The sequence below is a fragment of the Malurus melanocephalus genome, unplaced genomic scaffold, assembly GCF_030028575.1.
Source record: "Malurus melanocephalus ecotype Western Australia unplaced genomic scaffold, MMel_1.1 scaffold_225, whole genome shotgun sequence".
In the NCBI taxonomy this organism is placed as follows: Eukaryota; Metazoa; Chordata; class Aves; order Passeriformes; family Maluridae; genus Malurus; species Malurus melanocephalus.
This window is the reverse complement of record NW_026623457.1, coordinates 424772-440771: the sequence shown is the minus strand read 5'-3', so window position 1 is coordinate 440771 and position 16000 is coordinate 424772. Positions and strand designations below refer to the sequence as shown.

General features: G+C 40.2%; 2 protein-coding genes across 2 annotated transcripts in view; one reads left to right on the top strand and one right to left on the bottom strand.

Annotated features, from left to right (window-relative positions):
• The window catches only part of LOC130578389 (complement C1q tumor necrosis factor-related protein 7), a 65306-nt gene extending 60538 nt beyond the window's left edge, over positions 1–4768 (top strand). The window contains exons 31-34 of the mRNA XM_057374449.1: positions 1486–1608; positions 2165–2223; positions 2692–2869; positions 3826–4768. Of these exons, the coding sequence (XP_057230432.1) occupies positions 1486–1608; positions 2165–2223; positions 2692–2869; positions 3826–4014 (549 nt within the window). The 3' untranslated portion in view covers positions 4015–4768. The remainder of the gene's footprint in view (positions 1–1485; positions 1609–2164; positions 2224–2691; positions 2870–3825) is intronic.
• Positions 4769–6818: 2050 nt separating this feature from the next.
• FBXL5 (F-box and leucine rich repeat protein 5) overlaps positions 6819–16000 on the bottom strand; it is a 34694-nt gene continuing 25512 nt past the window's right edge. The window contains exons 10-11 of the mRNA XM_057374450.1: positions 15103–15251; positions 6819–7468 (exon numbers count right to left, since the gene is read on the bottom strand). Coding sequence (XP_057230433.1) covers positions 7392–7468; positions 15103–15251 — 226 coding nt within the window. The 3' untranslated portion in view covers positions 6819–7391. The remainder of the gene's footprint in view (positions 7469–15102; positions 15252–16000) is intronic.

Below are 16000 nucleotides of genomic sequence, written 5' to 3'. Positions count from 1 at the left end.
CAAAGGTAATAGTTTTCAGGTAAAAAGTGTGACTGAAAAATGAGAAAAAAAGTATCAAGGAGTCACTTGRGTTATCCATGTGACACTGGGCACAGCCTGAATGGTTCAATATGTACAAMACAGAGCTGGCACCTCAGGGCACAAAAACGATATTGATTTTCTGCCTGGCATCAAGTCCTCCCATTTATTTCCAAGTACACAAGTAATACTAGTGCATGTTCACAATGTATTGTTCACTGTGTGCCTGTAAACCCTTCAAGATAGGAGGGGAAGAGAGGAGAGATTGTAAGAGCTGTGCAGCTCTGGGCAGGTGAACAAGAGGCCCCAGACTGCAAGCTGAGCCTGTGCTGGGAGGGGCAGAAACCCTGGGAACCATCCTGACAGCAGCATTCCCTGACCTGGTTGGAAGCCAGACCTCACAGGTTCTGGGGATACAAACAGGGACATGATAACAATGTAGAAAGATATGTAGAAGTCTGAATATGAGTAAACAGAATGCAAAATTTAAAAAAGTACCCTAAGAATTATTTGAATGAAAATTGGAAGGTGAGTTTAAAAGTTTGCCCCTCAGTTTTTTAAAATGCCATGCATTATGAGTTTTGTTATTTAGTCTTCTATGTTCTATTCTAAAGACAGATTATGACTTTAGATGAGAATTTAACATTCTAAAGCACATTTTTTTTTAAAGTGTCAGCTCTTTCACTGAAAGCGTTTTTGGSACTGGTAGTTGTTTGGTTTGAGGTTTTTTTAAGCAGTGCTAAACCTACAGTTAAGAAAAATGTAACTCAGTTATTAATTGCTGGAAGAAGSAACTAAAGACTTGAGCATTGACTTGAACTGCAGAGCACAACATCTTTCAAGGCAGCTAATTCCAGTCTCCAAGTGACTCTGAGCAGGTGGGCTGCCAGCAGAGCCACAGCACCTCACATCCAACTAGGGCAGAACCAGCTGTCCTGGAACGCTCAGCACAGAACCTCAGTTACAAAGGGTCACACACATTGATGAGCACGTTCACGTGGTTATTGCTGGTCCATTTTGCAGCTTTAGCAATAGTTATTTAAAGGCTGATTGAGCAAGAATCGTACAGTGCTTGCGTGCTYCAGACTAGGTGCAGAGGCCAAAATGAATGTCTGTAAAGGAGTGTAAGACATGGGTTCCACTTGCTGACAAAATCAGAGCTGTGTCTTGTGTGTCTGCAATCTCTCCTTGTATTCTGCAAGACATACTTAAAAGAGCAGTGGTGCTGGGGCGCAGCAGCTACGAGGCATCACAGTCTCAGCTGCACTGGGCTGGGGTCTTGGAAGAATTTATTCAGAATTCAGAAAAAAACTTGTGCAACAGTCCAGAGGGGTGGAAATGCAACTCAGAACAGCAGAAARGAATTGCTACAGAAGGTTAACATAGTATTTTATTGCTATATAGATGGAATGTTTTTCATAGGTGTGATTATATGCTGAAAGCTAAACCAAATTTGCTTTCTTCTAGATTTGGTTTAATATGCAAGAATATGATTCCCCRGGAAGGATAAATTTTGATATCAGCAAACCAAAACACTGGAAGTCTTTCTTTTCAAGAAGTTTGCCATTCCCTGGTCTCAGCAGCATTCAGGTATTGATGGATATATTGCCAACTCAGTAAGACGGGTTGAGACTTGGTATGGAGAAGCAGATACGAAGTTCTTTGGACTTTGGTTAAGTGTGTTTATGTAATAGGTTTTTAAAAAGGTTTCCTAGTTGCTCCTTTAAAAAAATGAAAGCAGGAATACAGCAAAAGGTTTATTTTATACAGAGTTAATGCTTTTTGCCTCCAACTGASTATGTAAGCTCTCAGGACAACAGTGAAATAAATGGGACAAATCTTTAACACAAATATATCTAAAGTAGTAGCTTGGCATTATAAAGAAAATGTCCCATTTTGTCTCATGGCTAAGCTGTATGAATATCCTTAGTAAAAAGCCAGAAGTTTCTGTACAGTTAGCAAAGGTGTAAGCAGTTGAAATTTACTAGGGGACAAAACCCCCAGCATTACACACAAATACCTAGTTAMATTTTTATTATGTCTCTGTTAAAGAATATATTATTTTAGTATAATTGTRAACTCCAGAAGTTACATTATATGCCTAGAAGAGATTGCACATTTTAATATTTGCTKTATTTATTGCTAGCCTGAAGAATTAACTTATGAGCATTCGGATAAGGCTGCTGCACTGGAACTTCAGAGCAGGTAATTCTACCTCCAAAATAAATGCCATCAGTGCTGATACTAAGAGCATTCCTAGGTATTCATGCCTAGGTCCTAAAAACCCGCTTTGAATGCCAGAATGGCCTAAAAAAATCATAAGCTATTGGTTCAGGGCTTTCTTTAATTCTCTTTCTTCAATAGAGATTGCCAGATAGAACAAATTAATCATTGTTCTACCATTTCCCGAAGAGCAGAATGCTGTGGAGAGATGAGAGGAAAAGGTGTAAACTAAAAAGGGTTTGTGGYCGTGGCCTTCCATGCAGGCACTGACAATGCAGACATGCATTACTACACAGCTGTGTTGGCTTTTCTCCACTTTTAGTGAGCAGTAAGTTTAACTGAGGTCATTTGTGTTTCTCAGATCTCTGTATCTCAGMTCTCTGTCTGCCAAGGGAGATTAGTTCAGATGTCCAATACTAGAATTGTAATAATCGGTCTATCTTATTGYAGGATTGAAAAAATATTAAAAGATAAGATTATGGAATGGAGACCAACGCGCCCAACGCGCTGGAACAGATACTGCACCTCCACCCTCCGTAACTTTCTGCCACTGCTGGAACAAAACCAAGGCAAAGATGTAGAAGATGACCATCAGGCAGAGCTGCAGAAACAGCTGGGAGATTACAGGGTACAGTTGTGAACAAATGGCTTGTGCATATAAGCAAGAGGTTGAATCTCTAGAATTTAGTATTGCCACTCTGTGATTTATAGAAGAGTGTCCTAGGCTAGTTATTTCTTCCTCTAGCAAAGGTCACAAGAGATTTTATACCAAGGATAAACATTCTGCTGTACATAAGAATGTAGATTAATAGGGTGCATTGTTGTTTTAGTGCTGCACCACAACTGCCACTACTGCCAGYACATAACACAAGTGCAGTCTCCCAGCATGAGCTCCTGTGGGGCTGATTGGTGCTGCAGCTCTCAAGGCCAGTCAGTAGGAACCTGGTACTGGCACTAAGCAGTGCTACACAGTCTACTTACAGGTGCAGGAGCCCACATAACATKCTTTTCTTCTGTTTTCTAGTCATTGCTTCACTTTCTAAAGACAGAAGAAAATGGACTGATGTGTTCACTGCAGCCACTGGTACTGCCTGTGCGTTCTTGCTCCAGGCTGTCGGAAAGGCCTCCTGCCTTCCATATGGAGTATCTGTGACAGTACTGCACACAGTTCTGGCCAGCTCCAAAATGAGTTGAGGTTTCAGTTCATGTTGGGCAGGAGATGTGCTCAAATTCCCAGCCCAGACAACACAATGATTTAAAACCAGCCACAAGGCAAAAAAGCAATGAAGTTCTGCTGTAGGTGTTCATTAATGTAACTATTCCAGTTTCTAAAATTCCAGGATTCTAAAAAAAACTCACGTTGAACTTAAACCAAATAAGAGGAAAATGTCAGAAGCATGCCTGGAGTATGTGAAAGAGGGACGTGTGTTCAAAAATACAAACATAGGGTCTTCTATTGCATCTCTTCAGGCTCGCAGTAGAGAAGATAATCTATTTTACTCAGCATGTAGATTTTTTAGAACTATGTATTTATTCATGTACCTTCACCTACTTACGTTTTTTTTTTTTCTTTCTTTCTCCCAGGTCTCTGGATTTCCTATTCATATGCCATATTCTGAAGTGAGACCTTTAATAGAAGCTGTACACAGCACAGGAGTTCACACCATTGATGTTCCCAACATTGAATTTGCTCTGGCCGTGTATATTCATGCTTATCCCCAAAATGTTCTCTCTATATGGATTTATGTTGCTTCACTTGTGAGAAATAGGTAGTACAGACCAGTCAGAATACTGCAAGAAATTTGCTTATATAGCAAATATAAGCTATACATGATGTAAATATAAATTTCTCTCACTGCTGATTTGAACTATCCCCAAGTACTTTAAAAATCAAATGAGAACATGATTTTTAGTAGCTTTATATGCCCTAAAGACACTGAAGATATTAATTACTGCTAAGGAAGAGATGGACAGTGTAGAATTCCAGTACTAATAGGTAATTTTTATATAGTCTTGTATAGCTCCCCGTGGGACTTTACACTCTCAAAAGCACTACACCTGCACACATGTAAGTGACAGTACAGAGTAAAATGTCTYCTGGGCATCCTTCACGACTGCTTTTAGTTAGTTTATTTTATCTACAGACCTTCTTCCTTTTCAAAGACACTTGTAAATAAAAAGTTCTCCTGTACCTCACTTCCTGGATTTTTAGCTATGAATAAATTTCATATACCAAAGAGGCATCAGTGAATGCCATGCTTCAATTTTTAAGAGGCTGCTTCATATCCTACTCTATATTTTATGTCTGTATTAATGCCAGCACCCGTTAGAGGTGTAAGACATTTTCATAAGAAATTAAAGACAAAGATTTAGTAAGTATTTTACCAAATCTTAAGTGGAAGCTCATTTCTTTTATGCAAGAGTTTGTTTAAATTACTTAGGAGTATGAAATCCTTGTCTCCAAGTTGGCAAACTTGCAAGTAAAAGATCAAAGTAGTTTACTAAAAATCAAATTCACTTACCAGTACGTAAGTAGTTGTGCTATTAATACTGATATAAATATATATATCCTTTTTCTGGTGTTGTCTTGTTAATCAAACTCCTCCAAGTAAAAATTACAATGGGTTGAGCTTAGGAAGAATGCTCATCAGGACCCTGAGCTTGCCTTTGTTGAATTTCAGATGGTTCCTTTCTGCCCATCTCTCCAACCTGCACAGCCTCAGGGGGATCAGCCCAAAGCTCCTCCCAGCCTTGTGGTGTCAGTGAACTTGCTGAGGAGGCATCTGCACCTTCATCCAAGTTCCTGATGAAGAAGTTAAACAATCCTAGGGGCAGTATTGAAGCCTGGGGGACACCACTAATGACAGGCCTCCAGCCAGACCCCTGCCACTGATTACAACCTTCTGGGATYTGCTGTTGACCTCACTGTCTACTCATCCAACCCACACTTCCTGAGTTTGCCTATGGYGACATTGTGGGAGAGTGTTGAAAGCCTTGCTGAAGTCAGGGTAGACAATATCCACTGGTCTCCTCATCTGGCCACGTAGCTCTTTCTTCATAGAGGGAAATCCAGTTGGTCAGTGAATCCATGCTGACTGTTCCTAATCACCTTGTCATCCATGTGCATAGAGATGACCTCCAGAATGAGGCACTCCATTACCTTTCCAGAACAAAGGTGACACTGACTGGACAGTAGTTCCCTGGGTCCTCCTCTGAAGACCAGGATGACATTTGCTTTCTTGCAGACCTCAGTCACTTCTCCAGGTCTCTGTGACCTTTGAGTGGCCTCACAATAGTGTCTGCCAGCTCTCAGCACTCATGGATCAGTTGAATCAGGGATTCCTGCCGCGGGTTCCCTCCCTTCTATAGACGCCACCAGAAAGTCTARTGTCATCACATGATGCTTTGCTGAACACTGATGACATCTCCCAAGTTTAGTTCACAGTGTACCTGTAGCTCATTCCATCCTCAGCTGTGTCCCCACCATTGTGCACAGAAGATACCACCCAGCAAGCAGAAGTTCCTGTGGCTGCACCTTCCCAGCCTGAGAAAGACCTCTGGAACACAGATACAGGCAAGCCCATTGCATACATTGTTACCAATGGCCTCAGCCAGCAGCACACAAAGGGTGATCCATCAACCCCTGGGCACCAAAGGCCATTCAGAGCAGCTTCCTTGAAGACACTGATGCAGCTGCTTTATCGGTAGTGTCCTGTGGGCTGCAATCTGAGCATTGAACATTCTGCTTCTGGCCCACAGCATGAACCACCACCAGCTGACTCTGCATCAAGTCTACACTTGCAAGTGTTTTTCTGACCTTACTCAGTTTAGYGTGAGCAAGAGGGAGTCAAAACTTACAATTTATTGTAATCTCCAGCTCTGCCTGCACACAACTTCCCAGACACCAAGAATCTTGAAAGCTATTGTCACTGTGACAATATGTCACTGTGACTGCTGTTCTAAATAAATACTACTTAAATGAATTTATCCAATTAGAAAAACAGATAAAAATTATGAGCTTATATTGTCAGTCCTGAAAACTGGGCAGGATAGGATTTTGCCTTTTAAAAAAGCAGCCACCTGCCCTTCCTCTGCTGGAGAAAAAAAAAAAGCAGCCTACAACTCATGAGCAGGTGGCCACTGAAGTTTACAACTTGCTATAGGCTACAGTGCTCCTCTCTCACAGTGGGCTCTCCCCACACCACCACACACACAAAGCCACRCACTACACATACACTACTCATCTTTTCCAAGCACTCGTTTCACTCATCAACAAATTCTCTGCTCCCTGCCAGTCTCTACTGTCCAGAGAAGAATTTTTATCCATGGAAGGGGGAAAAGGTATTGCTGTCTTTCATGAAGTCCAGATTAATAAAAATTGACTTCCTTGGAAGCTTGCTCAAAAATGCAACTTGGCACAGTCACAGGAACCATAAAATCAAACCAAAACCTCCACCCATACTGCACAGTTTACAGCTCYGCAAACACTGCAACACCCACCCACCCATTCAACCTCTGCAGCCTTCTAGCATGCCACTTTATACCTTAAAAGCATAGATATTCAACTGCTGCATACATATTTTATTGGTGGGAATGTTTTATTTGAGTATGTCTTTCAAGCCCAAATACAAAACCAAATGCAAAAGGAAGGTGGCAATTTCCCTAATTTTGCAATATAAAGAAYGACTTCAGGATGAGAGGAAAGGGGAAGAAACAAGGCTCCTAAAGATGTATAATTGTTACCCAAATGCAAACAATACAATTCAAATTCTCTGCAGAGTTTTATATTGTACTTACGGATTCAAAATTTTAAAAAGAAAGTCACCTAACACAAAATAATTCAGTAAAGTATATTTAAGTGCCAAAATTGGAATAAAGTGGCATTAAAAAAAAAATCTGAAGATTTTCCCATCTTCCCCAAATTATTTAAAATAAAACCCAACACCCTTCAAGCCAAATGAGGTTGTGAGATTGTTACAACACTGTACAGTACACTCATAATTAAGATTTTGAAGTTGTGGGTGGGGTCAGGCTAGTATAACAAATCTCACTCCAAGGATTGTTAACACAAGATGCAAACTGTAAGTAAAGTGCATGAGAGGAAGCCTGCTCAGCTAAATGAAGTAGACTGAAAGATCAGAAGTCAGCGGTCATTCGCCAGAGCGGCAGCAGGCCCGAAAACCACACTGCAAATTCTGGCATCCACTGGCGGTTTCAGCATGAGGACCTGCACAAAAACAAAAGAAATGTGAAAAGAAGAAAAGACCACTTACTTAGATTCATAATTCTCATAACCTGCTGATTCAGAAAATGTCTCATTTTTATAATGCACTACACCTCCTTCAGCACCATGAAGTCTGAAATGCTGCCAGTACTATCACAGTGTAAAAACCTCACTTGGAACAGGTATTTTTCAAGGGATTTTTGCTCCATAGCTTAATCCCATGAAGATAACACATCCAAAATGACACAGAAGTACCATGATCAACACTAAATGAGCAACCTGTCACAGTCAGGTTTCAGAACTGAGTTTTGACAATGCAGTTTTAATTCCCATTTTTTAAATTCAGATGATGACATCATGGCATTGCTGAAGAAACYATAACCTCCAAAATTACGTCTACGATAATGGAAACAGTTTTTCAGTCTGGAAGTTTTTTTCCTCCATGAACACGTCATGGTTGGCCAGACTTCTTACATACTCTTGACTGGAAATTCWAAAACTAAAGAATCACCTTCATATCACTGCAGTCATCAGAAGCCCAAAGGCTAAAAATGAGCCATTCAGAAAGAAAGAACGAGTTGCAGGCACAGACAGGACAAACCAACACTGTGACTCTACCCACCTCCACTTACCTTCACTTACTGCTACCCCTTTCATTTAAAATGTTAGTGACCATGACACAAGAAATAATTATATTTATTCATACAGGATTTTATTTCCTGCAGCCATATGCCTGCTTTGAGATTCATTTACACTCAGGCTGGCTGAACTCTGGCACCCAAGAGAACTGGAAGTGGGTTGCCGCACCAACTCAAGCTAGTAAAGACCTAAACAGGAAACACAAATTTCCCCCATTTGTATGAGAAACAAATCAACAAATATTTCAGGTTTTTAATGTATTTAGAAATACTAACAAAATCTTGTCATTAACTAGGCCATCATGCCATRTCTGACTTATTTTTTCTCCCTTCAACAGTAAAGTCATAATTCAATTAATTTCCAAGAATCTGGTAATACTCTAGACTGTAATTAAGTTAAGATGCATGAGACTGAATAAAACAAACCTGAAACTATAATGCAGGACAACAGTTACAGTATAGTGAGCTTTTCATTCGTCAATAAACTCATTTTCCTTTTCAAATCTTTTCATTCACTTGAACTAAATTTGGATCCTCCACGTCACTTACGAGCTAGTTTGAAAGCTTCTTCGTAAGTCCTTTAGAAAGCAGACTCGGTGCTTCTGAACAGCTGGTTTAGCAGAGCATGTTCTGTGCAGCAGCATTTTCCAAGTYGTAGCTGACCTTCCCCAGCATTGCCACAGCTACGCAGCTCAGCAGTGATTTTGAAGCAACTGTCACATTTCTAGCAAAATGCTTATTGACAAAATGTACAGAACCACAACATCCCAAAGAAGGGAATACTCAAATTAATTCAATAGCATTTCCCATCYTTTTCTTGCTCATTTTAAGAATGTTATTCCTCATGCTCCTAATTGGAACATAAAAACGTCTAGGTCTGACCAATGCTCCATCTAACAGTCCCTTCACCACTGGCAACAGCAAGAGTTATCTAGCGACGTGACAGAAGCCTACTATGCACACCTTTTGTGTTTTTCAGCATCCCTAACTGTTGCAGAATGAACACTGAAGTCCATTTCCTTCAGTATTTGTTCATGGCTCCTAAACCTCCTATTACTAGCTCCTTCCACAGTTCCTCACAGACCAAGTTCCAGAAGTTCACTATGGTGTGCATTTGCTTTAAATCAGTCACCTACCAGTTTCATCCAATGCCCCTTAACTCAAACACTGCAGAATTTGGAGAGTTACCACTGGATATTCACCTCATCTACTGCTTTCCCAGTTCTGTAAACAGTCATCCCCCCACTTTTCAGCCATCTCATTCTCAGATTAAAACATGCCAGTCTTTTGAACGCTCAGTTCCCTAACTTTTTAGTAGGTCTCTTCTGTATCTTCTGAAACTCCATTACACACTCTGCTCAGGATGGGGAGACCAAACYCGCATGCAGTGCTCCACCTGTGAGTGCCCCAAGGCTTCCAGGACCATGCACAGCACCCTCTATCTTGTTCTCACCACCCTGATGATGGCAACAWTGGTGGCTTTTTTGGCTGCTGCTGCAAATAGGAAAGATCTCAGAATTAGCACCAACAGCTCTCTGATATCATTATCTCCAYGCTGCAACTGCCAGCTCTGAATTCAGTTCCATGCAATGGGTTTGATTATTCCCAATCACCCAGACCTTTAACCACACATACAGCTATGGTGAAACTGCTTAGAAGTCATTCTGGAAATCACTGCCATCAGTATCATCATTTGAAGACCACACAGCACCACTCAAAAACTTGGAAATTACTGTCTGCTTTTCTTAYACCACAACACAAGGGAAATGCTGAGTAAGACTGATCTCAGCAAAGAACTCTTGAGAGGGGAACAGGGAGAAAGTTGTCATCTCCCTGGTTGCTCTCCTGAACAGTGACCATAAAGCCCTTCYCTTTCTACTTATCCTTTAGTTAGCTCTCAGTCTTTAAATTTAAACCACTCTTACAGTAACTTAATATCTCAAAAACTTGGATACTTCTAAGTAAATTGGATCATCTGAAAAGCTTATTTGTTCATTTCCCAAATTATTAGCCACTGACTTACAATGACAGTAGGAATTTCAGGGTGAAGGGAAATTTCACCCTTATTCCCACGCTGGATTTCTTTACCCATGTCCAACCCTCATACCATCACTAACTTTCCTTTATAGCCTGTGATAAAGAATTCTGATAAAATGAAATATTCAGGGTTCAACTTGATTCTTTCTTAGCATATACAGGCAATTCCCATAATTTGRAGGGTATTTTATGCTCTTATTATAACAAGGTAGTTAGTAAGAGTCGTTAATGGTTGCTTTAACAGTAAGGTATTTGGTTTTGAGTTATTTATGGTCTGACATGTCAGTTGATCTCCTCCATCKCAGGTCATTTATCTCCTCTAAAAAAGCCCTAGTGCTCCTTAGTTTGCTCTTTTAACATTTGATACAGACAGCAAAATCCAAATACCCTTGCTTCTGATAACCAGACAYAGGTTTTGTTTCCCTGCCTTATTTACTACCACTGACCCTTGGTTACATCTCTCTGGCTTCATAACCTCTGATTTCTCCAGTCTTTKCTACTACCTCATTTGGACTAGACTTTGTTTTCAAGTTCAAATGACCTCTTTAACCTCTGTCAAAAAAAACCAAAAAAACCTCTGTCTTCTGTTTCATTGGACTCTGTACATGAGGTCTCCAATTCTTCTCACCTCACGGATGCATTAGGTTAAGGAATATGGTAATTGCATGTATTCTGTTCACATTGTCCAGTGTGGCAATCATTTCAACCTAACAGTRGGGATGAATCACCTCCATAGAATCACAGAATGGTTGGGGTTGGAAGGGACCTTTAAAGGTCATCTAGTTCCAAACTCCTTGCAATAATCAGGGACATCTCCAACTACATGAGGTTGCTCAGAGCCCCTTTCAGCCTGACCCCAGATATGTCCAGGTATGGGTCTTCCACCACCTTTCTTTGCAGCTGCTTTCAGTATCTCCCATCTTTATTTTGCCTATTATTGCTTTTAGGCCAGCTAGCAATGCATTGTGTATCTAGGACACTGCTCCACACAGCAATTTCACACACTGCACATGTTTTGAGGATGATTTTGACTGAACTTGTAACAGTTTCAATGGGCAAGTAGAGGAGGAAATCACCGGCTGTCTGCAGTGTCAGGTTCCCGCTCATGTAATAAAATATCTTGACAGGGATGAGCCAGATACCATCACTGCTGGATTTAACAAGGAGCCCAAAACGTAGTCTTTTAAAACAACATGTGATGAAAGTGTGGGTAAGGAACTGCACATGCAGCAGATTACCCAGAGAATCATATTTCACAAGGAGTCCTCTGACTGTGAAGGTTTASTAAGTGCTAGCAGTGAAGTGCTAAATTAAAATGTGTTTTGGGTTCACCTGGGAAAGCAAAGTTAATCAGATTCTCATCTAACCTGCCACAGTCTACGTTACTGGTTTAGTTACTTCTAAACAGGATTATTGTAATGCTCTTTACATGCATATCTGATTACTCAGATGCTTAGGKGACTCAGAATAGAGGTGAGGTCTGTTTACTTGTGATGAACATCTAAGCACATTTGGTAATGTAAGAGAGGACCAGGGCCATTTGATTACTCCATTTTGTTGACTGTACTAGCAGAACAAAAGTTAGCCAAAATTCCTTAGAAAGAAGTTTGGCATTCCACCAAGAATACATAAAAACACAGGCCAAGACCATGGTAAAAGAACCATTCCTGCCAGGGCAACTAGCTGTCACCACCATATCATATCCTTTCAGACATTTGTAAGTACATTGGTAATCTGTAGAACTTAGACTGAGACTGTGTTCCMACATAAGTCTGCATGCAGTAGTCCACAGATCTTAAAAGAACTTGCAAAGTCTGGCTCCACTGCTGAAAGACAGACCAACTATGACCAATGACATTCTAAATGCCAGAAGAGTGAATCATTAGAATCCCTTTATTTCATTAATGCCCTATTTCTTTAATTACAGCACCTGAGGACTACATAATTAAAAAGCTCTAGAAACAGAATCATATTGAAATGCTGCAAAGTGCTAGTGCTGCAGAAATTAGGGAGCCCCATTTTTCTAATCCCGAAGTGCTGAAAGCATTCCAGGCTTTGAAACTGGGAATACAGTCAGAAGAACRGACACCACTGGACAAAACAGCCTTAGGAAAATAAAAACTCAGYGGCAAGATGTAACTCAAACATTAAACTCTTCTCGCCGAGTTGAGTGTGRTCCACAACCAAATCTGTTTTAGACAAACGAAATCAGCCATTAGAAGGGATAGATATTGACAGACTTGTTTCCAGCTGCATCTGAGGCTTATCTTAACTCCAAATCTCCACCATTGTGAAAAACATAACAGGTCCTAAACATTAGTATGCAAATCAAAAATTGAAGTCAAACTAACAGAAAACAGAAAGCAGATCTGTGTGCAAATTTCATGGTCTGGTCATAAAACTGTACCATGTTACTGGTGTGCAACAGCAGTCAGACTCAGACCCAACTACCTCACCACAGCTGCTCTACCTTTCTAGTTTTGTTCTTCTAAAAAGAGAGRGCAGCCTATGGTTAGACCAGCACCTGCTGAAAATAAAAAATTGCAATCAATGTGCCTACTAAACATGTGTATCGAGCCCTCCACAAAGAAATTCCAAAGAAGCTGGGTTGTGTGCAAGGGGTCTCATCAGGCCCAGTGTTGTCAGAAAAAAAAAATCAGAAAATAAGCTGCAGGTAAAAGTAAAGCCCTTGTTCATTACCAGATGACAAAGTCATCTTTATTACTCATAGATGGCTAAATTCCATGCTGTTGGCTCCATTTTTTTCCTGCAAGACCGACAGGTTTTCCAACATGATCCCAGAAYACACCTCCTTCCCCGAAAAAAATCATTGATAAGCTGGTGGGCAAAGAAAATGATGAAATTATTCTCTACATGTTTACAGAGCAGCAAACTTCTTGCAGCAGTTAGCAATACAATCTATAAATGTGCAAATAAACAATCAGCTTCAAATATGGATTGATTTAAATTAAACAACTATTGCTTTCCTTAATTACTTCAGAAATGCCAAACGACACAGAAACAGYGGCTGTAGGAATCCTGCTGCCCACAGAATGGAATAAGGCATCAGTTTCACACTGAACAGCCCTATCAAAATGACATTTGATTGAAAATACAAGGATCAGAACCCAGATAAAACTGCAGGGGATTCATTTGTAAAGCCTATTTTCCACTTCAGAATTTTTCTAAGGATATCCTATTAACTTTTTATCAAATTCATTTTTAAAGAAAACAGCCATAAATTTCTGAGATGATCCTATTTCTCAAAAGATGTAAAAAGCCAGACCATTTAGCCTCACTGTCCTGTGCATTTCTCTCTACAGGAGAGAAATTGRTAACTGTTGATCCAAAGGTATGCATGATGCTTTAGAGAACCAAGCAGAGCTTATAGGCTCCCAGATTCCAGCAGGCAGTAAAAGGAAGGAAATRAACAGGAAGAGGATCAGAACAACTTTACAGAATAATTAAAAAATATTCTGTTTAAATTTAAATGATTTCTTGRGGATACTATAAAACAGCCAAGCTTTTAAGTGGTGGACTGACACACAGATTTGGGCGTTCTAAACTAATACAAAGATGTCATGGTGTATATTATAGGGACAAGATGAAAAACAGAAATGTCTGAGGAGAAATTACCTCTGGTGTCACTGACAGAAGTATAAACAGAGGGAAAATAGCAAGCAATCGGATGTAAAAGGAAAAGGCTTCTATTTGGGATTTGAAGACATCTATAAACTCAACATAATGCAGGGAAGAGTCAGTGAAGGATTTTAAAAAYGGAACCTTACAATTTTCAGGTAGAAATGAAAGACAACAGAAAACAGATTTTTAAGCACTGTAGTCTAGACTGAATGGAAGGAAGTGAGAAAAAGCAAGTGTCTCAAAAGAAAAAAAAAAGGAGTCAGGATAAAAAAAGTGCATAAAGTGCAAAAACTATGGAAACAAAATATGACTCAATACTTTCACTTCTAATATTACAATCCAATGCAAGTGCATAATCTTGTATCAATTTCAATGGACTGAACACTCAAATAGCAATACAGATTTACTTGCAGTACCAAACCTCTGGCATCCGGTACCCTGGCTGGGGCTGCATCTCAACATGGATGCAAATTATTCAGCTAGACACCACAAACTACCAGGTAACACAATTTTATTTTATACACAATTCGCTTGTACAATCCTGTGAACTCAGTTATTATCCTCTTTTTCCTCCTGTTGCACTTACCTGTTTTAAATTCACACACAGGATACAAGTTACACCATATTTCCCATCTCTAATGCTTACTGGACYTAACCTTATAGACTGAATTCCAGTGCAGTGAACACTGAAAAGACTTGCATTATGAGCAGATTTTATGTATTTATCCAGTTCCTTCTGCAGTTTAGAAYATCCCTAAGTTACTGACTCAAGCCAAACCAGAAGAAAAACTGAATTACATTTTCCATAGGGACAGGTGATGGTAGGATCAAAAATATCCTACACCAAACTAACGCAGTTTGGGAGGTCTGCATGGCAAAATACACACCATTAGTTTCCTAAAAATCCCTGCTTTGGTACAAACCTAATGAAGCCTCTGTCTGAGGTCATGACCATACAGAAACCCTAYAACTGCATGGTTTACAGTGGAGACATGGACAGGGCAAGTGTGTATTAGCAGCTATATAGAGACTTACTTTCTACCCCCTACTGGTTATGCTAAACTAAGTTAAGAGATACAGGCACTAAAAATATTTTCCTACGTAATACAGAACTGTAGCAGTGTCAAACCAAAAAAATCCACCAAAAATGAGGAAAAACTGATTTAACAGTTATCATTTTGTAATTGATCTGTGAAACTCTGTGCTAYACAGCCAGTAAAAAAAAGTGGGGGGGTTGATGGTTCTTTTTCTTTTAAAAAGTGTCCTGACGCCAAAAATTACTCCCCAGAACAGTGTCACATCTTCATAAAAAGACATTACCGTTAATGTTGTCACAGTAGTAAAAGTGTTCATCTTTTAGAGAGGGGCATGCAGCAACTAACTCCTGCAGGCCTGCACCAGTTACAGTGAGACAGCCYGAGAGGTTCAGGTGTTCCAGATGTGGCAGTCCTCCTCCCAGAGTCAATGCCCTGTGGACACACAGAAGAGATGCGTTAGGAGCCCACACAGCACGGTGCTGACAAGTGTCCTACACAGTCACAGACTTACTGCACCTCACATGAAAAACACACCTCTTATAAACCACAGTTTTAAACCTGGCAGTTCTATTCCCTCTTTTAAAGGGAGATCACCCCTGAAGYCACACAGAGACCTGAAAAATGAACTGATTTCTACATAAACAGTTCCTGCAGACAGATTTGAGTGGGAAACCCCTTTTTTAWTGAATGACRCCAGAGATAACYAACTATTTCAACCAACTACCAAGCYAGTYTTCTTCAAAATACCACTGATTTTGGCAGCACTTCTAAGGTGATATATATTCCTGATCTCACACTAAAACCATGACACTCCCAAGTTTGGTGCATTATGCAACCTGAAATTTGACTTTTTTGTTAAACCTAGTTTGGAATCCAAATTTGTGTTTTTCTAGGACCGACAGCAGAGCTTCTCTTTGCCCAACACACCATCTTACTATTCAAATGGAATTCTCTAGCTTTCCTCTGAGTTGTAAGAGAATTTGGATGCTGATGCAACAGGCACATGGACATACAGCCCCTGGGCAATTACTCCACAGGACCCTTTTCACTTCTCTGCGAGCTCACAGAGCAGCCAGCCCAAGTTCAAGCAGAAACAAGCTCACTCACCTGAAAAAAACCACCAGGCCTGAATCACCAAACTGCAGATTCAAGCCAGAACATAAAACTGAAGATGCCTTCAG